General features: G+C 35.2%; 1 protein-coding gene across 11 annotated transcripts in view; it reads left to right on the plus strand.

Annotated features, from left to right (window-relative positions):
* The first annotated feature begins 241 nt into the window (after nucleotides 1-241).
* Nucleotides 242-25,017, plus strand: part of ETV1 (ETS variant transcription factor 1) — a 95,265-nt gene continuing 70,489 nt past the window's right edge. The window contains exons 1-6 of one of the 11 annotated variants that reach the window (XM_082472747.1): nucleotides 242-660; nucleotides 759-955; nucleotides 1,072-1,230; nucleotides 2,031-2,118; nucleotides 3,492-3,539; nucleotides 12,827-12,880. In XM_082472747.1, coding sequence (XP_082328873.1) covers nucleotides 1,186-1,230; nucleotides 2,031-2,118; nucleotides 3,492-3,539; nucleotides 12,827-12,880 — 235 coding nt within the window. In that variant the 5' untranslated portion in view covers nucleotides 242-660; nucleotides 759-955; nucleotides 1,072-1,185. The other 10 variants (XM_082472748.1, XM_082472749.1, XM_082472750.1 and 7 more) reach the window with 10 other exon arrangements.

Genomic DNA, 25,017 nt, shown 5'->3' on the forward strand with positions numbered 1-25,017 from the left:
ATGGTTATGGTGGGTGTTGAAAAATGGGAAGAGAACCTGGGCCAAAAACTTAGTGGGAACGAGGCTATAGTGTGAGGTGGGCTCCTTATCAGGTTCAAAGTAGAGGGGCTGGAGATCTTGAGGGAGGGGTGGTGGGAGACTAAGGAGGCACGGTCTTGGTGGATCGCGCTTCGGAGTATATATCTGACCCGAACGAATGTGCTTTAGGAAATCAGCCCAATTAGTGGACCAAACACACCAGTAAGGAGAACTGGCGACTCGAAACACATGGCTTCGGTGTCCCCGAGCGCCTTAACAATAAGCAGCTGGTTAGGACGGCAGTCGATTTGCTCTGTGGCGTTTCCAGGCAGTGGTCACCGCGCCAGCCGGCGGAGCACGGGTACGGGCAGAGGGGCGCGGGAGATTCACGAGCAGGGGCAGCAAGCCTCCTGATTGACAGCCCGAAATCCGATCTTGTGAAAGAGACGCGGAGCCAATGGGAGGCAGCGATCCATCAGTTTGGATTGGAGGCCCCTGGAGGAGAAGTAGAGGAAAAACCACCGAATTGAGCTCTGTCAGAGGCGCTTTCGGCTTCCAAGGGGGAAGTGCTGGGCAATAATTAATGTTTTTATTAAAATTGGAGGGAATTTTTTGCAGCCGTTCGCCTAGCGTGGCCTTCAGGTGGGTCTATCCAACAACTTTTTATGTCTCTCCAGATAATTGCATGGTTGTGGGTTGCAAAAACTATCCTTATGAAAGAGGTGTCTCCGTCTCTTTAGTCCCGTTAGGTGCAAAGCAAGTCTCGTTGATCGCCATTGCTAGTTTTGCACACGTTTGCGAATCAGAGCTGCCCGGGGTACACCGACCGCGCAGGGAAACATCGAGAGTGTAAATAAATACATCGCCTCTGGTTCGGATTTTTGCTACTGCCGAAAATATGTAAATTGTGAACTCTCTTGGCTCTCTTTGGATCCAGGTGAAGGAGGCGGTGTAGGGAGGGTTATTTCTGTGAATGGGACTGTCGGAGGGTAATTAGCTATGCAAATTCAAGAGCTTCATTCATGATTTTTTTTTTTTTTTTTTTTTTTTTAGCCTAAAAGCCATCTTGTTCCCCTCTAGGTTGATAGAAGTCCAGATCCCGAGGAAATCTCCAGCTAAATGCTCAAAATATAAAACACTGAGCCGAGATTTGCGAAGAGCAGCAGAATGGATGGATTTTATGACCAGCAAGTGCCTTACATGGTCACCAATGTGAGTGATCAGTTCGAAAGTTGCTGTTTATAAACTTGACTCCGACGGAGGGGGTGGGGTGGGGAGGAGGGAGAGAATGAGAAGGGAGGGGGCAAGGGGGCTGGGATTGCAGATACTTTATCTGCTTTGTTGCCACTGTAGGGCGACTCTGCTTCTAGAAGCCCAGTCTTCAAAATGAGCTTACCTTTCAGTGATTTGGATAAGGCATAGTTTTGTTTTTAAGACTCCTTTTTCTGATTAAAGTGCTCAAGATGAGTGGAAGAGGAGATGGAGGGCAGCAGCAGCTGCTGCTCTCAAAGTTTTTGGCTGGGTTTGTCTGCCACATTGAAAAGAATGAAGTTGAGACAAATGCTGACACTTTTTGTTTATATGGGGTTTTTTTTTTTTTCATTGTCTCTTTTATATTTTTCATTTCACCACTCTGTTTTTGTTCTTTTTTTAGGGGGGTATCAGAGAGAATAAAATTCACTGTGTTTTAATCTAGCTTTGATCCAGCCTAAAACGACTTTAAGTGTAATTGCTTAATGTTGTTTTGATGTTGAGATACCATGAATATATGACTGATAAATAGTGTATTACCATCGGCACAGGGAAGCAACTCTCCCTGGCTGTTGAGTTCTCAGCATAAGCTTTCACTGTCAAATGAACACAGAAAATGATTATTGGAATTGATACGATGGACTTTTATTTTGCTATTTAGGGAGAAGATCCAGTAGACTTTTGTATGCATGTGTATTTCTATGTGTGTGTGACATGTGAGGTTTACATTCTTTTAAAGGATTTTATCTTTCCCTTTGTAGAATCAGCGTGGGAGAAATTGTAACGAGAAACCAACAAATGTCAGGAAAAGAAAATTCATTAACAGAGATCTGGCTCATGATTCAGAAGGTGAGGTTTGATTTTGGGCTGAATCCCCCCTCTTAACCTATACTTCCCACCCTCATAAAGAAGAGAAGCACTTCAGTCTTACCTTAAGAATAATACACTTTCAAATTACTGCGTTTAACCAAGACTTATTTGGAGCAATTAACATGATGTGACAGTTTGCATTGAGGGATATTTTATGGCTCTGTCACAGACTAATGCAAGAAGGAAATAAAAACTTAACAGTGACATCCTTTTAATCATTCTTTTGTGTTTAAATACCTTTGTCCATATGGCATACAAGTAATCCCATACACTAAGGTAACAATTTTGAAATATCCAACACAGTGGGGCAAATTAGGCAGCTGTGCACACTGCTTAACTTCTCTTTTCTCCTCTATTAGAAGTTGAGCAATATAAGTGATTGTTTGATTTCCCATCCCCTTACACTAAAACCATATACTGTTATCAAACTTTTCATTGATGATTTTGATGACCACATGGTGAGGCCTTAAAATGTTCAATGAATCATAATCAAGGCCTAATTAGTAATTATAATACCTATTTGGGAAATTGGATTACAGATTCTTTTTATGAACTGTTGGTAGGAGGTCAATATATTATAAATTATTCCAGCCCTATGCAGGCATTCATAATAAACTTACCATACTTAGATTTAATTACCAAAGTTCAGTTTGCCATTTAGATTAGGTATATTGAATTCTGAAACATCCTCAAATCTTCATATAAGTATAAATAAGTTACACATGCCTCTCCCTCCCCACTATGACAGAATACACAGTTTTGGACTTGATAATAAACAGGTACCAGAGAATTATCTCTCTGACTTTTGTAAACCTATTACTGTAGAAATTTTCTTCTAAAATCTTGTATTTAAAAGTTGTCCCTTTTAGTTTTGAGGCATTGAACTTCAAAACATATAGAACTTTGAGAATTATACAATGTACTGCTACATATTTTATATAAGATTCGGAAGATAGAAATAAAACGTTTTTCAGTCGTTCTGATTTTTCCCCTACTACTGTTTTAGCAATCGTTGAATATATTTAAGAAAGGTTTCTGTGGATGGACATGCCTTTTACCTCAGCCTTTTTGAGTTCTAGTGTATGCGTGTTGTTTGAGGTCCCTAAGCTTATTTATTAAGCTAACTGTTAAAAAGGGGGAAAAAAAAGATATTGAGAAGTATTGCTTAATAGGCATCAAAATGGGCAGGATTATTGATATAATTAAGTTATAAATCCTGATTTCTTTTTATATTGACGTCCCTCCTCAAATTAAATTGATCTATAGTACTAATTTCATGACAAACATTTCCATTTAATGTAGGCTAAAGGTTTGCCAATCTTTTTGTTTATGTCTTTGACTTGTTTTTTTAGAACTCTTTCAAGATCTAAGTCAATTACAGGAAACATGGCTTGCAGAAGGTAAGGCAAAAAATTGCTTTCAAAGGAGGGGAAAAGCAACTCTAGAAGGGGAAAAAAAAAAAAGTCCTGAACTTGCTGTCTTAATGTTCAGCCCAATTAATTGAGCTCTAAAAGAGCCACCTCATGTGTCATGCATACATTAGAGCCTCTGATGAGTTTGTCTTCGGGGAATCTGGGACTGCACTACCCAGTGTCATCACAAATTACCAGGAGAAATTGCTTCCAGCTCACAATCACATCTGCTTTTGGCAAGAACTAATGCACCAAGACTTCAAGTTCTAAGCCTCTGTTCAGATTTTAATTGCAATTGATCAGGTTTATATTATTGTACCTCGAGAGACCTCCTAGAGCCAGAACTCGGCTTGCTGTTTCCTTTAGAACAGCGCATATCATTATTTGGTGTTCTGGTGGAGGACTTTTCTGATGGCAGAAATTAGTTTCTCTGGGTTCATCAGGACGGGATGCTTCAAGATTTAAGTGCAAGTGTCTTCTTTCCACCTTGTTCACAACACAGAACGTTAGGTGTGTATCCAATGCTAAGGAAATCCATGGCTTTAAAATAAATCTTGGGATTGGAGGATTTTAAAAATGTTTTCTGTTTGTTACTATGATGTGATGTTTGTTGAAATTGACCTTTGCTATTATAACACTTTTATTAAGATTTATTTAATATAGCAAGGAGATATTTAAAGACATTACTTTTATTTTTGATTGCTTTTTGATAAAATTTTGTGTTGCAGTCTATTGTATCTTTTATTGTGAAACTTTATTTTATAGGAACAAGGAGATATTGCTTCAGTACAGCTTTATACAACTTGAGAAATGTCTAATGTTGAGGGACTTTTGTTGGCGTCTATAATTTGAAATTTTTCTTTTGGATTTGTTATACTAAATGTGAAATAATAATTTTATCCTACGATGTGTTTTGTGGGAAATACAAAGAGAAAATTATAGATATTTAGGTATTGAGTATAGTTGTGTTATTTCTGTCTTTGCATTACATGGGAAACATGCAATTTTTGGAACAGATTTTTAAGATGGTTCAAAGAAGAGAGAGGGTCTCTTTAAATGGAACCCAAGCATTGCTGTTGCTACTTTGAGGCAGACTGCTGTGTTTTTTCTAGTGGTCTTGCTTGCAGTTGATCAAGTTGCTGTTAGCATGTAAAATAAGTTTCTTTGTTTTGCTGATATTCTAGTTCTTCCAAAGGGCTTCTGCAATCTTTATAAAGCTTTTAAGTTAAATAGCTTTTCCAGTATCCCTTTGCAAGGGTGATTGTATTTGTATGTTAATGAAAGGTAAGTATTAATGAAAGTTTTAGTTACATTTAAAGGTCATTTTGCTTGTCACTGTAAATGAAACTTATTGCAGTAGATTACTTATTATTGCAACATAAGCCATATATTCAATGTAACTTTCTCAAGAAAAATCTGCACAGAGGATCTTGCATGAATTTTATCTGTCACTTTTGCAAAGTTAAATGTTGTGAGAACATTATGTTTATGAGGGAATTTATTCGCTTATCCAGAATACCTTCAGATATCTATTTTAATTGTTCTGGAAGGTTTGTTGGTTCTTAAGATGTTGAAGTCTCATTGATTCCAAGTCAGTGCACTTGCTGGCAGATTTTGAATGTGCACAGCAACTCTGTTCCTGGAATTTAAAAATGTGGAATCTGTGACAGACTCTTACCATTTTATAATCAGTTTCAGTGCAGTGTTTTACTTTTGACTTGTTTTGTTTCTTTGTCCCTCAGATAAGTGATTTGGTAATTCATCCAAGTTTATTTTAAAACTCTGCACTGAATATTCTTACCCATGATAATTAACTTAACCTGTAAATCAGATCTGAAGATTTAGCTTTATATAAAATAAACCTAGAAAATGATTGATGTATTTGAAAGAACATGGACTTTTACTTAGAAAAGAATTTATAAGCTTAAGTAAGTTCAGGAATTAATCCTCGGAGTGTTTTATTGAATACCCAGGTGGGCTCCTATTTACAAACCATGAGTAAGATTGCATTTTAGGATAATTTAAACATTTTTCCAGAATACTTTACATTAATTTATCCTATCATAATATAAGCATAACATTAATTTTATTTTTAAAAATCTAAGAGTAAGAAGAGAGGTGAGTTTTTAAAATTGTCTGTTAATGGACTGCACATTTATTTTTAGCAATTTTATATAATTATGCTATTTGCATTAGCATTTTAACTTATCCCACATCTTGAACAATATTAGCTAAGAAGAGATCTCAAAATTATACTAGTTTATTTGTAGCTAGATCTGTTCATTTATGTTCTTCTGGTCATCCAGAAATTAAAACATTGCCAAACTGGCAGACTATAAACGGTTTACATATTTCTTTTCATAATTCTTTATCGCCAAGAAAGGGACCATGGAATTTTAAGCCATCTTGACCCTTTTTAAAAAGACCATTGGCAATTAACCAAGTTTCTCCCATAAGAATCCCACTGGGAAGTTAAACAGGTCTAAAAATGTTACTAGGCAGGAGAGTCGAGGTAGTCGTAATGTGTCATATGAATTTTTAAAAAATTATCAAAGTCCCTAAATACTTGGGAAATAATATATTGTTTCAGGTTTAATTTATTTTTTTCCTGTAAAAATTTTTATAAGGTAGACCCGAAGTGTAACATGGATTGCTCATAGGTAAATTATTATGGATTATGAAATGTGTTTTATGTCCAAGGAAAAATTTGGATAGATAAGGCAGGACTTATTTGAGGGTGGGGTTGGAACCAGTATTTTCAATTCACTAAAGTCCTCTCCAAAAAATATGCTTCCATTCTTCCACCAAATTTCTAAACAGGGATCAAAAATATGTTTTTGAAGAATATAACTTTATATTAGTATCACTTTTGAAGTACTAACACTGCAATTTTAAGGTTTTTTAACATATACGCCACGATTTAAAATAATCACATCATATTCTGAAAAAAATTGAAAATGTAATGTTTTCAGTGACCACAGTAGCAGTTAAAAAAGTGAAGAATGTGCTTATTTTAAATTTTGCCATAGCCACTGTATATTGTCATTTTACTGTGTACAACTCTTTATTGATTCTTTGACTTTTGAATTAGATTGCCACTGACAGAAAGGCAATTCCAATTATTTGATCCCATGAAATAATGAGTTCAAATATCAATTCTATCAACATCCTGGTAACGTCCTGTTTTTTTAAGTGGTGCTTTAAGGAAGGGCGTCCTAGAAATTCATAGTTAAAATGGAACCTTTTGTGTGTGGGGGGGGGACAGAAATAGAAGGATGTAAAATTGAGTTAAAAGAGGATCACATTCTTTTAAAGTTGCTTGTTAAAGTTTACCTTTAACACAACTTAAAGAAAAATAATACATTTCATATGTATCTAATATAAATACATAGCAACTTTTGAGTGTTATTTTTGATGTTGGTCTAGATGTCCTTGAGGTTTCTTTTCATCAGCAATATTAAGGAAAATTGTCGACAGTGGTTCGCTGCCATCAGGGTAGAATGTTTTTCAGTTGTGTTGTAAGTCAAGTTTCATGCTGCCAGGACACTTGAGTCAAAGTTGTGCCTCCAAGAATAACCTTTCTGCACTAAAGATTATTCTTACCTCATGCCCTCATGCCGATAAGCTTTTTTCCTTTTGTTATATGTGACCTTCTATTAATAGTCAGGTTTGCTGAAAAGTAGAGATGTCATTCTATCTCCTCAGTTCACTTTAGTGGCTGACACTAAATTTATAATCAAAATCATTTATTATGAATTTCCTCAAATAATATGTGCTCTTGTTACTCAGTATACATAATGCCACCCATAGTACACAGTAGTCATAATGTACTCATTTTTATTTTTTAAAAACTAGACTGTTTCTTTTTGAAACGGAACATAAATTGGGTATGTACTCATGATTTTTTTTTTTAAATGTGAGGCAGTAAGGAGAAAAGGCTTTAAAAACTACATTATTTTGTGTGGTTTAAATAAAAAAGGAATTGAGAATTAGGCATTAAATTACAGAAGTTCATACTATTTCTTAGACTTGAGCAAGAGTCATTGTATGGGGGGAGGGGGGAGCTACTATCTATCTTTTTCTTGTACCAGGAAATACTCTAAACTATGAAACAAAGACTTCTTGTTTGGACTTGATTAAAGGATAGCAGGTAGAGTAGATGTATTCTATTTCTCAACATTTATTGGAAGGATATAAATGCATTTTCATCTAGGGTCTATTTGCAAAATAGAAAAATTTGTTAAAAATAGAATTCGGATTTGGTGTAACCTAGATATCGGTTTTCCAGAGGGTCCTAATACATGTTAATGAAATATTGCTGAGCTTTTCTAATTCAGTTACAGAAAATGTATAATTTCTTGAATTTCATAATATAACTTTATTTCCTTTGATCTGTGCACAACATTGTAATTAAAATAATAATAATAATAATGATAATAGTAATAGAAGTCAGACCTCAGTAGCATTAGAGAAAATATATGGGTAATAACAACAGCTCTGAGCTACACTTAAGTTTTCAAGCCTCTCTATAGGTTAGAGTTAGGAAATTGAAGTTGATTTGAGACTAAAGACAACTAAAACTTAACTGTTTTCTTTCTTTTAGAGCATACAGAAAGAATGCCTTTTATCAATATTAAAGATGTTTTTGTCATGGGGAAAATGCCCCCTTTTTTCATCTGTTTAAATGTATTTATACTTCTGCATTAATTAATGCTTATACATTGGTACAATCATTTTAATGTTAAAAGCGATGTGGTATAAAACCAGGCTTAGTGGCCTCATGATTATTTTCTTCCATGGCCTGAAGCTTCATTTTAGGATTAAACAAAATACGACTGTGTGAAGGTTGATTTTCTTGTTGTTTTACTTTTATTTAAAAGAAAATTTAAATTTCTTTAGAGAAACTTGTTTGTTAACCCTGTGAGAGTGAAATGCTACTAAGTTCAGCAATAAACTATTATAATCTTAAGATAAAAAGAGCATTTGAATAATAAGCAAGAAAAATAAGGTATTTCTTTAATGGTTTGGCTTTTTTTCCCCCTTCCTTCTTTCCTTCCTTCCTTCCATCCATCCGTCCATCCATCCATCCATCCATCCGTCTATCTTTACCTCTTTTCTTTTTTCCTTCTTAGTTTTATACATTCAAGTTTCTGTGACAAATTACCCTATAAAGCAGGATGGGTTAAACATATGTAAATACATATATGGATTTAACTTTGTCATTTATTTAAACGTGTACCTTAATGGATTTGAGCTGTATTTGAGACAGAGCAATAAAACTGGTATGTTTATACTGCAAGTTCAAGTTGACTTGCTTTAGCTCTCTGGAAGGGTGTGACATGAAAAGATTGCGGTTGGGCCCCATGGCTCATGCTGGACTGTGTTTTTGTGAATGGAGGCGGAACTCCAGCTCTGCCTGCTCGTCTGGAGGAATTGCTGAGGAGATCAGCTGTCTCATTCACGGGCAGAAAGAATGACTCATACATCTTCCGCCTTGTTTGGCTCCAGGTCATTGTTACAGTGGATAGAACTGGTTTTAATTAAATATTAACCCCTTTTCAACTTGACATTTGTTTCAGTTGTAATTTTTCCACTTTTCCCCTAGCTTTAAAAGAAAACCTGACAGGCGCCTGGTTTGTAAGAAAAAGGGGGTTTTTACTTGTTTGCAGCCAAACTTAGAAAATATTTCAACACTCACCTTTCCTTAAGTAATGATTATTACTTTATTTGAAGGTTTAAAATAAGCACAGAAGACAGACAAACTCTTGTTTAAAAATTGTCCACTCCCCACCCCAGCCCCGCCCAAGAAATGTTACTTAAGAAAGTATATTAACATTCAAAATAAGGGTTAATGATTCTGTGACATCAAGATTGTGATTAATATTTTCATGGGTTTCTTTCTCATAATATGTATTGCGATGTAGTAGAACGAGAGAGAGAGAGAGAGAGAGAGAGAGAGAGAGGAGAAACAACTTTGGATAATAATCTAGGTAAATAGCTGAGAGTGCAAATACTTCCCTTTTAAAGGCGAAGTCCTGAGACTTGATGGCAACTTGTCTATTAATGTGTGATGAACTGATAGAAGCGCTCCAGCTATTACCAGTAAAATCCACATGCTTCATCTTCTTGAAAGCCTTTTATTGGTCTTTTGGTATATACTTTCTCTTCTCCTTTCGTACTCCTTCCCCTTCCTCTTTAATTACAGAGTGTGGGGAAACATTTTCATTCCCCAAAGGTGATTATTCCAAGCAGAGTTTATTATAGATAGCAGTGAAAAAACTAATTTATTTTTAGGTTGGCCTCTATTGTTAATTTTCCACTTTGGAGTTGGTGTGGCTTGCCGCAAATTTTCAGGAAGCTGTAGTTTGCTACTTCACAGAATTCCCCGTGAATGGAGGAAAAAAAAGGAAATGTACGATACGAGTGTGGCAATACTTTGTCATATTTTCCTTGCCCAGATCCAACTTGTGTTTTTCGTTAGCTGCTTTCCTTTGACTCTAACTTGAAGTTAGAGGTAGACTTCAGCTTTTGTCTATTTAAGTAGCATGCTGCTTCATTTGGTCTATTCAGTTTCTTAAGATTAGCTTCTGTGAAAATGTGAGTCATATGTTTTTTGTTAAAATTCTGGAATATGTTCAGGCATAAGTGTGAAGTATTTATTCAGTATGTTAAGGAGTTAGAACAGAAATAGCAGTTCTTATTCTTTTTTACAAAATTGTTGGTATGTAGCTATTTTCTGTATTTGTGAGGTATAACTTCTGGTTTCTTCTCCTCCTGAAGTTTTGCCTCCCCAACTCCCATCTCCCAACATACACTGCTTATCCATCATCGATTTTTACGCCTTTCTTGCAGTGATATATATCACTGAATTGCAACTTTGTCTTATGATAGTAAGAAAAAAAAAGTCTGGCCTTTGGGACAGTCATACCAGCATATTCTGTTACAAATACATTTTTGTTACTCACCCGCTATTTTTAACTATTCCTGTAAAGGGATATTACGTTTTTATTAGATTCTTGTAAATGTTGGCTTTTTAAAAGCATAGTAATTGCTGTGGTTGATAATTTTGCATCTCAGTAGTTATCTGGGTTTAGCTGTTAATTTCAAAGGAAAACCAAAACCTGTGGATATGGTGGGAAAAATCTGTAAGATTTGATTCTGTCTGCCCGCTGTTATTTATTAAATAGATATTAAAAACATTTTTATAATTTTTTTGGTGAAAAGACTTATTTTAATGGATACTCCTCCACTTATAATTTGTGAGTCTTTGAGAAAAATCGGGTTTACTGTACTGTCAAAAAAATGTTTAGAGCTAAGAGAATGCTAATGTACAAATTTTAGCTGCGATTTTGATCCGTCTCCAATATAATTCATTAGAAGTAATGATAATAAACTTGCATTGTAATGATTTGAGTAGTACTTCGTGTGTGAATTGAAAAAAAGGGATGGGTGGTGGAGGTTTGGAAAGAAGAATATAGGTAACGTTTCTTGAGTATCTGATATTGTGTCTGGCGTTGTGTTTAGACTATTCCATTTAATCCTCATGAAAAACCTATATTATCACTATTAAACTGATGAGTAAAATGGAGTTCAAAGAGGTTAAATAATGTTACGCAGTTTACACAGCATAACATAGAACAATGATTTGAAGTTTGTTGGCCTTTAGTTAACCTTGGTATCAGGTATTAGTGGAATCGGAAGAAAAAAGCACCTCTTCCTCCAGTACAGGCTGATCAAATAGGTATCAGTTCTAATTTGGAAAAAAGTGCTTAATTTGTTTGGTTTCCTTAAGTGGCAGAGGATGGAATTTGTCTTCAGTAAACTTAAGTATTGGTGTACAGAAGAAAGTTGTTAGAAAATAATTGAATGTCAAACTGCATATGTCTTGGTAATAGGCAAGATTATCATTTGTTCCGCTCTTAATAATATAACATAAATTTTATTCAACCAAATATTTGTTTTTTTAAATCCTATTAAATAAGCTGATACAACAGACATTTTAATTCTATGTATGTTGTGTCCCTTTTTTATATAGAATTTTTAAAATGTAGAATTTCTTTTTATATGAATTTTTTTTTCCTAACTCAATTACCAACACAAAACTTTTTCAACAAAGACTGATTATGTTAATAAGAATTCCCCATACAGAATAGGCACTTTTAAAAAAATTAATTGACATCTGTTTTAGTATGACTTGATTGGATAAAAAGTTTCACTATTAGATAGTACTAGTAAAGTAATACTAGCTAATCAGGTTATAGCTAAAGTTAATTAGGATGATAACTCATTATAAACCCAGCTTTTATGTAGTTTGTATGTGTGTAAGTGTGCATATTTGTGTGTGCAGATGAAAGCTCATTTTTGTAATATGTCAATTTGGAATAGGTTATTTTGACGTCTAAATTAACTGTGATGAAAATATTCTAGAAGTGAAAAATATACTTGTGTTTCGATTGCCGAATACATTAAGTACTTGCTCTTCAGAATTTTTTTCCTCTCCTAAAAATAGGGTAGTCATTTGACATTGGGACTGATGAAATAGTGATATTCTTTTGTTAGTGCTAAATAGTCAGCTGGAAAATATTTTGCATGAAAAGATGGAGTTTGTTTTTATTATGTATTATTTTTATTATTGTGACCATAATCATTGAGATATAACATTTTATTATATACGACCAAAATCAATGATAATCTTTTCATGTAAAAAACTTTGTCACATATTTTGGCCAAATTTAGGGCAAACGTTTTTAATTATGGTAGTCTAACTGGCAGTAGACCGAACATATCAAAAGCAGATGTTTCTAAAAAGCAGAGGGATATGTGTAGTAATTACACATCATTTGAAAGAATTGTGTGGTTAATTTAAATGGGCCGCTTAAGCACCGGCAGTAGGTGAATTGAAATACTTCTTACTCCATTCTTGCAAAAACAAAAAACAAAAACCAAAAAAAAACCCCACTGCATCTAATGGAATTCCTATAGCTTCTTTTATTTTGCATGTTTCTTTTATTTCCATGTGGCAGGTGAAATTCACAGGGATTACAACTGCCACCATTTTATTTCTGACATATGTGTTTTCTGCTTGACATTGATGGTGGCTTCTATTTCTCCTCCCAAATATTGCTGTCAATGCCATTTTAAATAGGAGCTCATTGGCAAATAATCATAGGTTTGGTCTCAGTCTAAAAAGCTCTTCCATGAGAGATCTTACTTGACATTCTTTATGCCTTGGCAGTTTCTCTCTTAATTTTGTTTTCATTTCTTTTTTTCTTCAGCTCAGGTACCTGACAATGACGAGCAGTTTGTGCCAGACTATCAGGCTGAAAGTTGTAAGTATAGTATGACTCATCTCTTGAACTTGTCTTTGTTTCCTGCTTTTATCCTTTCTCTTTGGTTGGTCTCCACTTCCAGTGTCTTTTCTTGCATTGTGTCCGTGCCTTTTTAGCTTACAGTCATGAGGTGATTGTATTTGTCAGGTTGTGACATCAGTAGCAACCGTGTAGGATCTGAGCAGAGCTTAGGAAAACTGATTGGATTGAAAGAGGGTTCTGTTCTCTATTTCGTTGATATCCTTGCAGAAGAAACAGGGTGTGATCCATGAACGTGCAAGTGTTTACTTCCAGCTTTTCAGTATGTTCAGCAGGAAAAAGTGTGTGTGCTGATGGGAGACGGTCAGTAGTTCAAATCCTTATGAGATTTATTGTATAACATAAAAATCTTAGACCACACATCCTCTGGCTTATTGTATTATTTTACACTCATGAACTTTCACCTGCTTGGATTTAATTTTTAGCCTCATTATCTGCTTCCTGGTTGCAGTCACACAAATGCAAGTAGCCATTGGCTTCTCTTAGGATCCCTTCTGTGTTTCTTTCCCGGAGCCTTGCTCCAGGGCCTGTCATAGCATGCGAGAGGAGTGATTCAGGGGTTCTCCCCTCCTCTAATCGCAGAATGAGCATTTTGCCTGTATCAACATGGTTGCTTCGGGGTTTACTTCCCATATTTATGGTTTGCCTCTATCAGCAAACTGCAGCTATTGACCTGAGGTGTGAATAGTAAAGAAAAGGGTATAAATGCCATCCTGATTATCAAACTGACCTAATACATTTTTGTTCTTTTAGCACCAATTAAAGCTCTAACTTGTTTCATTTTTCCAGGCTATTGAGGGTTTCACAGGAGGCGGTAGCAACAGCAACAACAGATGCTTAATACCTTACAACTTATCAAACCCATATTTTCACACCTAATATCATAAATCTAACACAAATACCTACGTTACTTTGAGTAACAGATGTTCGTGTGCAATGTTTTCAAATTTTATGTTTGGTATCTTACATTTCCCAGGTGTCAAGGGTTGTAAGAGGTTTCTTCCAGATTCTCTCCCGTGTTACATATTTTAGTTCGGCGTCATTAAAAAGTTTTTTTCATTTGTGGTAAAATATATATTACAGAAAATTTGAATCATTTTTAAGTGTGCAGTTCGATGGCAGTCACATTGTTGTGCAAACATCAACACCATCCATTTCCAGAACTTTCTTATCATCCCTACTGAAAGTCTATACTTACTAAAAAATAACTCCCCACTTACCCTGCCCCCAGCACCTGGTAACTGCTGTTGTATCAGCTTGATTTTTGATCTGAGAAGAGAATTTTCTGTACTGTTTGATATATTTATTAGACATAGGATTTCAAGAAACCTGTTCAGCTAAGGTTTAGACCTTAATTAGAGACTCTTAGAAATTCCCGGAAGGATGATGGCTAAGGATGACAGCTGGGCAAGGTCTCCCTTTCTTCGGTAAAGTGTGGGAAGAGAATGGTCACATTTCCACATGTCCCTTCCTGTGAGGCACTGGAGTTCCTTCTAAAAACTAAACCTGTCATCTGAGTGGGAGAGTTAGTCTCATGGAGTCATTTTATATCTGAAGAAATTGGTAATGATTTTAATACTCTACCAAATGCCTAAAGGTATTTTTTTACTCCTTTTCTTATTTGCCCTCTTTTTGGTTTTTCGTATTCTTGATGAATTCGTCTCCTTGAACTCACTTCTGTAGGTTCACAGCCTGTGATTTTTTCTTTCTTTTTTTATTCCTTTGATTACTCCGCTTCTCAAGTCACTCATCTACTTTCCCTCTCTTTCCCAGGGTTCTGTCCCCAGACCTTTCCTCTTCTTTTTCTTGTGCCATGCCAGCACAGTCCCACAGAACTTTCTGCGATGATGGGAATAATCTATGTCTGTACCGTTCAGCATAGGAGCCACTAACCACATTCCTCATTGAGCACTTGAACTGTGGCTAATGGGACGGAAGAAATTAATTTTTAATTTATTTCATTTTTATGACTTTAAATTTATGTGAACACATGTGGCTATCGGCTACTGTGGTCAGCATGCATCTGTCGAGCTATGTCTCCTACGTCGTTTTCTCTCGTGCGGGTCTCCAGTCTGTCCCTGTCTACTGAACATCTGGTGCCCCTGATCCACCACTGGGGTCCTTGTGCAAATTAGAAAAACGCAGCCCCTCGGGACTCGCCCCCCCGCCCTCAGCTGAGCATCAGCATAAAATACCATGTACATAGCACCCCCAGTTTTCTTTTTTTTTTTTAATGGGGCAGAAGGAAAGAAGCTTTTTTTTAAAAATTAATTAATTAATTAATTAATTTATTTATGGCTGTGTTGGGTCTTCGTTTCTGTGCAAGGGCTTTCTCTAGTTGCGGCGAGCGGGGGCCACTCTTCATCACGGTGCATGGGCCTCTCACTATCGCGGCCTCTCTTGTTGCGGAGCACAGGCTCCAGATGCGCAGGCTCAGTAGTTGTGGCTCACGGGTCTAGTTGCTCCGCGGCATGTGGGATCTTCCCAGACCAGGGCTCGAACCCGTGTTCCCTGCATTGGCAGGCAGATTCTCAACCACTGCGCCACCAGGGAAGCCCCCCCCCCCCCCGTTTTCAATGTGATGCTCCACTGACAGTTCACTCTCAGCGAGGCCAATGGTGAAATCTTTACTTTTTTTCTGCCCAGCATCTCTCTTCAACTTCTGTTGACTTTCTAAGTTGATGGCATCACCAATCCAAGCTGAAAACCTTTAATTTATCTTCAGTCCGTCCCAGTTCTTTACCATTAACCTCCCTTTGCCTACCAAGTTGTTAATTCTACGTCTCAAAAGTATCTTAATTTCATGGCTTCGACTCCATTTCTAATATTTCACTGCCTTAGTTCACACCCACGTTCTGCCTCCACGGAACTTGTGAATCAGCCTTGCTGTTGGTGTTCTTGCCTTCAGGTTTCCCTCCTTCCAGTCTGCTCTCTGCAATGATACTAACACACAGCCGTGTGACCTTGTTAATTTTCTCTTTAAACTTCTTTCAGGACAAAGTCCTAATTCTTTAGCTGTAAGGACAGTGTTCTATAGCCTGGGCCTTGGCTGTCTTTTCAGTTTTAACTCTTGCTATCCCAGCACCCTGTGTCTCTCCGTTCTCTAAACTTGAGCCTTTCTAATTTTTCAGTTCGCCAAACAGAGTGAGCTCTCTTATGCCTCTTTACCTTTGCACGTGTTCATTTTGCTTTAAAATTTTTTTAAATTTTGCTTTGCAGTCTGGTGTACCTCCAACTCCAGACTCAGCAGCGAGTTCACCACACTGAGGTCTTTCTTGACCTTTCTTTGCATCCTTACCCTGCAGAGTTAGACTCTATAGCATCTTGTATCTTCTGTTTATTATAATATTTTAGATACATGTCAGTAAGGCTGTGAACTTCTTGAGGATTAGGAGCATGTCATAGTCAGTATGCCTGGCATGTTTCAGAAGCACAATAAGTAAAGTTGTTGTCATAACCGTGATCAGCTTCTTAGTGCTGATTTTCCCCTAAGTATTTTTGAAGTCCTAATTCCCTTCTTAAGGTAGAAACGTCTGATCATGCCTTAAAGCATTATATATAGTGTCCTTCTGGAAAAACATCCTAAAACCATGAATGTTTAGCCAAGCACTTTAAGAATGCTGAAATTTTATTTTACTTCAATTAGGTAATATTTACAGTTTAACAAATATGGCTCTGGGACTTGTGAATAAAACACCTAATTATAAAGGGAAACCTATGAACACACGTAAAAATAAATCTGAAATAGTCTAATAAGAAGAAAGTGGAGGTGTGATTTATTTTAAGTTTCACTGACTTAAAGGACTATTGTTCAGATGATGGTGACCAGCTAATTTCAATCTTCACTGAGGATGGAACAAGAGGGAAATAATTTAAAAAGAGGAATAGGGCATATGGATTAGAGTCTAAAGAGCATTTCTGGATGGAGAAGGTTATCAAATATTGGAATTGAAAGGCTATCTTGTCTCCTAAATGCCCTTTACAAATGTTTGTTACTTGTCTGTCTGGAAAAGCTTAGTGGGGCATAGGGATCCTATCTCTAGGAATAGAAAGAAACTCCATCCCCTCTGTGTGGCCCGTCTATAACTTCTATGGGGCTATTTTTTTCCAATGGGAATAATCAGATTTCCTTACATACCTCAATCAAATAAAATGCTTCTGTTTTTGCTTTTATTGCTTTAGCCCTTTGGTAAATGTAGGTTAGGAGAATGAATGGCAAGTTTCTGCCCAGCACTGTATTACAGAACATACATTCGACTGTAACGTGTATAAACATACGTAGAAGAGTAGTGAACAGAGCATTCAAAAAATCTGAAAAATGAAATTAAACCATAACACTGGGGTATTTCCTAAAAATTTTCCTGAGCATTTCTTATTTTTATTTATAAAGATTTTATGTTGGAAACCTGGAATCTTAATGATGTCATGCTATAGTTTGGTAACCTTTGAAGGATGCTGACGTTTGAAGCATGTATAGACATTAAAAACAAATGAAAACAAACAAAAACATCATACAAGCACATCCTAGGAATTGAATGGAGGCTAGGAAAACAATTATGTGGCTCAAACAAACTGTTTCTTAGAAATGAATCTTTTCAGAATTCAGACACTGTGGAAAAAAATAGAATAACTTTAGGATACGCTTTAGTCCAGAGGAAGTAGAATTATATCTCTTCAGAAAAGAGAATTAAAAGAGTATTTAGAATAATAGATGAGCCTTATTTTTCTAAAGTAGATACAAATTTGTATATAGACTGAGTTTTTGTAAATCATGTGTTTTAAATTCAATACATCAATAATCTTATATTTTAAATCATATACTTTAAATTTAGTTATACCACTAGTCTTTTAAAATCTACCATCCCTCATTTTCTTCATTTACAAAGTTGTGTGTTACTGTTTTTCTAACTTGTTCGTTTCCATTTGATTACATTAGTTCCTTTCCATGTTTCCTCTACAGTGATTCACATGATAGATGATATTCACATTTACATTTTACATTCTCCCAGAACATTCCCAGGGGTTTAGCCAGGGTTATGCAAAATTCCCAGTAGGATAGATCCTTGTAACTCTACACGTTTCTTTCACACCCGAGAAAGAACACTGGAAGGCAAATCAATTAGAATGATGTCATTAAAGGAATAATAACCTTGACTCTTCTCTGATATATTTTTGAAAGTAAATATAAAAAGTTTGCAAATTTCTCTACTTTAACTGAAGTTTGTAACACAATACTAGTGACCCATTCTGAAAATAATCAAGACAAACCAGTGTGTGCGGACTCGAACTGTTTAAAGCCATTATTACACGGGTGGTACGTTGTCTATGTAAATCAAAGTCATAGCTGCACTTCATCTTCTTAGGAATTTTTTTTAAAAAGAATAGCACTTGGGGTGCTTTTTGCAGTGAAGTGGAGAAAAAAAAAAATACCTTAACAGATTCATGTTACAAATCTGCTTCTGAAAAAAGCTGAAGTTAGGTCTATGCAGACCCTGACTGAATAATTCCTTTTATATTAACGTGTGTTTGTCCTGGGTTGGAAAGTTCCACTTAGGGTTTGTGTTTCTTAATTTTCTTTCTTTCTACTAAGCTACCTTCCTGCATTCTGTTCCTTTCTACACAGACAGTGAGTACTTTATAAAATTTACTTTTTGTTACTAATTTTGAAACTTTTCTTACCTGATTCATGTTTTGGATGTGACTGGTCAGGAAGATTTTGTCTTTTATTTCTCTAACTGCTTTTACCAGAAGGTGAGCACACATTCACAGAGGAATTCCGTTTCTGAGATTTGAGGAAATGAGTTTGTTACTGTGTTTTGTCTTCTTTTTAAACATTTTTGGAGGTAAATTTAAGCATGTCACTGTCATCAGACTTAAACTATCCATTTCAGGGATGAAGTGTCTTCTGCCTTTCTCACCTGGGATCATACGTATGTCTAGGATCTCAGCCATTGCCAGCCCTTGAAGGTTGATTCCTTTGTGTATGGTTTTTGTTGTGGTTTTGGTTGTTTTTGGTCTGTTTGTTGCTTTGTTTTTTCTTTTTCTTTTTTTTTTTTTACAGTTTAAATATTTTATCAAAGCAATATATTGATAGAGTAGGAAAACACAAGTAAGATCATTCCCCATTTTTCACAGTTCTCTTCTCTAGAGGCAACCATTTTTTTTTCCTTTGTAGTTGTACTAAATAATGTAATTGTACTGCAACTTATTGATTTATCAGTTTTAGGTTTTTTTTGTTGTCCTGTTCAGATAGATAATCATTTTGGGTAAGTTTAAATTATTTTCCTGAAAGTCACCAGCTATGTAATTTTACATGAATCCAGTAATCTTATTCACACTTGAGTCTGAATATGAATTATTTGGGAAGCTTATTCAAATGCAGCTTTATGGTCCCTATCTGTGAGAGTTTGACCATTTAGGTCTGGAATTGGGCCCTGTAATTTCTAACGAGCTGTTAGGTGATTCTGATGCAGGCCTTCCAAGGAACACAACGTTAGACATTTTACTATCCTGTTATTTACTTATTTGTAGAATAAAGATAGCAGCATCAATTTTTTGCAATTAAGTTGTAAGATGGACTTGGCTATTCATACACAATTCATTATGTAATAGATACAGTTTCTGAAGATGTTATTAAGTAATATATTGCCATCTTATTGAAATATACTAGGGAATTAAATCTATATAAAAATGATACTGTTGAAGTGGTTTCTTCATTTTTATCATTTTTACTTGAGTTATTTGTGTTTTCCAGTTGCAAAGACTATTTTCTACTTATTTTCTCTTACCTTTAGCTATAAGAAAGTCATGGCTGATTGTAGATCCCTGTCATCCTTGAATCAATTCTACTTTAGAAGGCTACCTAGTAAATTGTGAATTTTCCCAATCTGGTTAGAGAGAACCAAGCATTGGGGGCCCCATCCTTTTCCATGTACATTCATTAGGGATTCTTATTATTAGATAGTCTACTCTTCCATTGGTAGTGCACATCTGCCCTATCTATGCCAGTTTTGAGTCCAGCAGCCACATTTTCAGCAAAAAAAATTTAATTTGGTGCTTGATTGTTTCACAAGGAACGTAGTTTTCAAACCAAAATAGAAACCCAGTGAAAAATAAGCTGCATCTTGCAATAATTTTCATTTTAGATAACCTCCCAGGAATCCACGAAGTTTTAGAGAAGAAAGAAAATCTAAATTATACACCTTGGGCCTGTTTTCTTAATCTGTATTTACTTATCCGTAAAATGACAAAGAAAAAATCTCTCAGACCCAGGCCACGTTGTGATTGTGACTCTTTTTCCACGCTCAAGGGAAAAAAGGAAGGGTAACATCTAAATATGGTAAATGCTTGCTTGAATTTGAAAGTGGACTTTAGAAAAAACATAATTAATGGGGAAATGTATAAATAGAAATGACAATAAATTACTATGTACTTATAAGTAAACAGTTGGATCAGTTTTATTAAGATCTGCTCTAGGAGATAGATCCCTTTCACAAATTTTGGTTCTACCGGTTTATTCTTTATAAGGTAGATAGTTCAGACTCAGTGCCAAAGTGAAAACCAAAAGACAAAGGAAAACAACCCCACCTTCCCAAAAAAATTGGAGTTTGTTGTTTCCTTATAGCTGAAAGCTAAAATTATGTATCTCAACCCAAGATTTTAGCTTTTTGTTTCCTATTTTATTTATCGTTCTTTGATTTTGCCTTTAGTATAACAAATTATCCTAGAAATTAACTTCAGAAACATGCTCAAAGGGAGTACGTCAACAAATGCTTTCCACTTAGCCTGCCTATAATTAGTACAAATTATTTTTGTTAATATAATTATTAACAAAAATGAAATAATGAAAAGTGATCTGTGCCTTCTTTGGTTGAACGTTACTCAATATTAAATAAGTATATCATTATGCAGTAACTGGATTTATTAGTCTGAAAGCCAATCAGTATTTACTGGAAAATTTAGGTAAGGGATGAAGGTGGAAAAGTATTTGCAGAACCAAAGTTATGTTCTTTGTTCTAGTATTTTTAATATATACACAGATACATATATATATTGATGAATAAAAAAAGCAAAAACAACATTTATTAGTATTTGCAAATAAAGCCAAAGCAGTCATGAAAATGAGTACATTTTGGGGCCACCAAATTTATGTAAATTCATGAAATCAGATATAAAGGACAGATGAAGCGATAATCTGAGCTAAACTAGTACATGAGAATCTTTATGTTATAATTGTATGTTTAGTGTTCTTATGGGGTTTTATTTATATCATTCTTTTTTTCCATTTTTTCCCTTTTATAACATTAAACGTCTACTTAATATGCATAGTGCTTATTTGCTTCTGTCTGTTAATGAATTTTCTCCCAATGAGAGTTTGTGCTGTGTCTCACTAAGTAAAAATGGTTGGTTTGATGTGGTTGATTTTTAAATCTAATGAATTGTGCCCCAACAAGCACTACTTTGCTTTGGCATTAGCTGAGGCTTTTGTTAACTCAAAAACGTATTTATCGACAATTTATCAGGAGTGGCTAGATTAAAAATTCTACTTATATAATGTCTGATTAAAATTTAAGAAAAACTACTTTTGTGTGCTAATGATTTTGTATGCCATCTTTAAATCTTATTTAAATCTAAGGTTAGCAGAGTTCATTTTGCCATGGATGCTACATTGTTAAACCGTTCAGGTTTGTTTCATAATCACTCCTAGTTGTTGAGTTTACAGTGCTTTTAAGAGCGATTTTTAGATCCCATGGAAGAGGTTTGAATTGTGATTGTTCCTTTGTGTTTTATAGGGAAATATTATATTCATATTTCTGTTTGCAAAATTGGAGTGCTATGTATGCTTACAAATGTGAGCCATATCCATTATCTTCACTTTTATTATTTAAAATATGAATAATAAATCTTAGTAGTATAAACATTTTTATTTTACTTATGAGATTTTAATTTAACTTATTTACTGATACATATGTCTATACGGTTGTATATTAAGGATGCTAAGTAAGTTTTATAAGACACTAAAAGTTTATTCATTCAGCAAATGTGTTTTGAGCCTATTATATGCCATGCTTTGTTCTAGGCATTGCTGATACAGTGGTGGGCAAACCAGAAAAATACCTCTGCTCTCATGAAGCTTTTGTTCTTATTGCATGTAACTGATAAAGTCTTATTCATCCCTTGTTGAGGGATGTGAAATTGTATCGGGGTCAGTGTGTATTCATAGTCATTGTCTGTTCAGACTCTGATCTATTATGTTCTGAAGAAAATGTACTTAGGTGTTTTTTTCAAATTTTATGTTTATTTCCACAGAAAGCACTCTGCTTAAAGGTGTAGCCACTGGATTTCCCAGTGGATGACTCTCTGTGTTCATACCTCTTTAGCCTAAGCCTAAATTCCTGTGATGGTTGACTAAGAAGAATATTTTACAGCTTTTTAAAAATTATGTACTCTCATGTTAATATTGGGTTGGCCAGGAAGTTCGTGTAACATCGTACGGAAAAAGCCGAACGAACTTTCTTGAATTAAATTCATTCCTCTATCTGAAAAATACACATTTTTTCTATACGTTTCCAATACTATATGTTGTATATTACTATATACAGTGTATTAACCTCTACATTTTGAGATCATACTCGTTCTTTAAAATTCAGTTCATATGTCATTTATTCCTTAATTATCTTAGGATTAATGACTTCTGTGTGCCCATAAATGCTTTGTGTGCACCTCAATTTAAACACTATTTCAATTGGCTTGTAGAGGATGGATCATATCCTACTCATCCTTGTATGATTCACATGTTGTGGGGATTGAATGAGTATTGAATTGAATGAATAGCTTCTTGGGTGCTTAGACTCTTTTTAAAAACATATTCATGCACAGGTGGCTTAAGTTGTTTGAAATCTAACGCAGATATCTTCTTTCATTTTCCATGTTTCATTTTTATTTGAAGGATAATGGAAAGCTGTTTGCATTTGTGTAACATTAGAGCTAAGTCTCAGTTATCAGATTAGGGCTCTCTGATAAGTATTATTTAAGACTCATATCTCACATTTCTCAGTAATCTCTATTTAGCACGAATACTCTGAAGTAGCTTGGTATTCCAATTTTATACAGAGGGAAACCTAGGATGTAAAATAATTCAGTAGGTAAAGCATGTGATGACTGATATGACAGAGGTCAGACCCCAACTCCTACTTGCTTTCTCTGTGCAAATCTTCCTTCCCTGCGAGCCCTTCCTTAGCCCACTTGTAAAGATTTCAAAACTGTTATTACCCTTGGGAAAAAACCTACATTGCTAAAAAAGAATGTTCTTCATATGGGACATCAAAATTGTTTGAAAATTCTTCTTATCAAGGTGTGATAAATTTACAGAGACCAAGAGAGCCAGGTGTTTGTCCCAAGAAAGATATTCTGTGAACTGATATGAGCTAATTACCTACAGGAAAGCAAGATGGGAGGACTTGGTATTCGGGGACTATTGCCTATTCTTATCTAGGCTACAGTGCTTTTTTTCCTCTTCCTCAAATATTTTATCTTACTTTTCCAGCATTTGAGAGGTTTATGACAACACTATATATTTTAATGTTTATGTGCAGGTTTTGACTTCAGAAATGTTTCAGACCTCGCATATTTTCCTCACAGGAGGTGGAGGGAGAAGAATGGTTTGGATAATTATGACAGTAGTAGTGTTCATGGAATTGCCAAACTAGTAGTAAATATTCATGAAAAACCCGAAGCTGCAGCTTAAAGAGACATTATAGATTAGTGATATCAACAGTCTTATTTTAAAGATGAAAAACTGAAATCCAGAAATATTATTGGGCTGTCTCTGATTTTAAAAAGAGTATATGCTCTCACTTGTGTGTAGGTAGAACAGCAAATAAAAATTATATGAACCTAGACGCTTTCACTTATATGTGACCTTTTCTGTATCAAATTTTCGGTTTGTAACCCTGGAATAAAAAATATTTTTCTCAACCATTTTCTCAACCATTTTCTCATTAAAGAAGGTACTTTTAAACTCTGCAACCTTATTAGCACAAATGTGTATTTTTCAGATAGAGGAATGAATTTAATTCAAGACATCTTTATGGTAGGCTTTTGTTTATCTGCTTTACCAATTTTAGTGTGTCTGTACATAATTCTTAGTTTACTATTATTTAGGTTTTTCACATTAAGTATGATCAAAATCTATAAACTGCTATAAAATTCTGGGTACATTTTGATCAGAAAGAAATATATACCCTGCTCTGTCCACTTTTCCCTCTGAACTTTTCAACACTGACATTTAATCTTAAACCATAATATGCTCTTCTTAGATTGTTTTGCAGCTATAGAGCTGCTGGAAAAGTTGTGTCAAATACTCTCAAGGCAACTGGACTCGGTTAAAAGTGGCTCTTTCCTATCAAGATGTATGGATAATATTGAAGCAGACCCTTCAATAGTGTTAGCTTTTCCTTTGAAATGGAGGTCATGCTGTGAAGTGAGCTCTTAATGCTGTTTGAGGTTGTTTTCCTGCATCCTCATGGACACAACAGCCTTATTATGTTGATTTGATTTGATTCTCTAGTCCATGGCACTGGGGCTAGAATGTCAGGTGACTCAGTTGTCTCAACTGACAGGGCTGCAGGGAAAGCCAAGTAACTGGATGTCATTGCTCCCTTTTTTCTGAATGTTTTTGCCTTCCTCAGTCTCTCCACATTCTTGTTTTCTTCTAGGGTAATCGAACCTTATTTTCCTTTCTGAAAGCTCTACGTTCATTCACTGTTTTATTGCAGATTAAAGGCTGGTGCATTAGAAGGTTATCAGCTAATCAATAAACTTCAGTCATCCCATCTTGTGATAAAACTGTTTCATTGATCAAAGTGGAAATTTAGGCCCTTAGCCTTTAAATGGCAGTTTCTGAAGGTTTGAAGAATGTGCTTATGGAATGTATAGCCCAATCCTCGTATGTATATTGAGAGGTAGTCATATGAGTTTATGTGTGTGTGATGTACACAGAAGCAGATCCACATATAAAAATGTCTTTAACTGTATTTTATTTAAAATATTGTTCTCACTTTTCTTAAATTTTTTTTTTCAAATTTTGATCAGTAAGT

This window comes from Balaenoptera physalus, assembly GCF_965194825.1.
Source record: "Balaenoptera physalus genome assembly, chromosome: 8".
Lineage (NCBI taxonomy): Eukaryota > Metazoa > Chordata > Mammalia > Artiodactyla > Balaenopteridae > Balaenoptera > Balaenoptera physalus.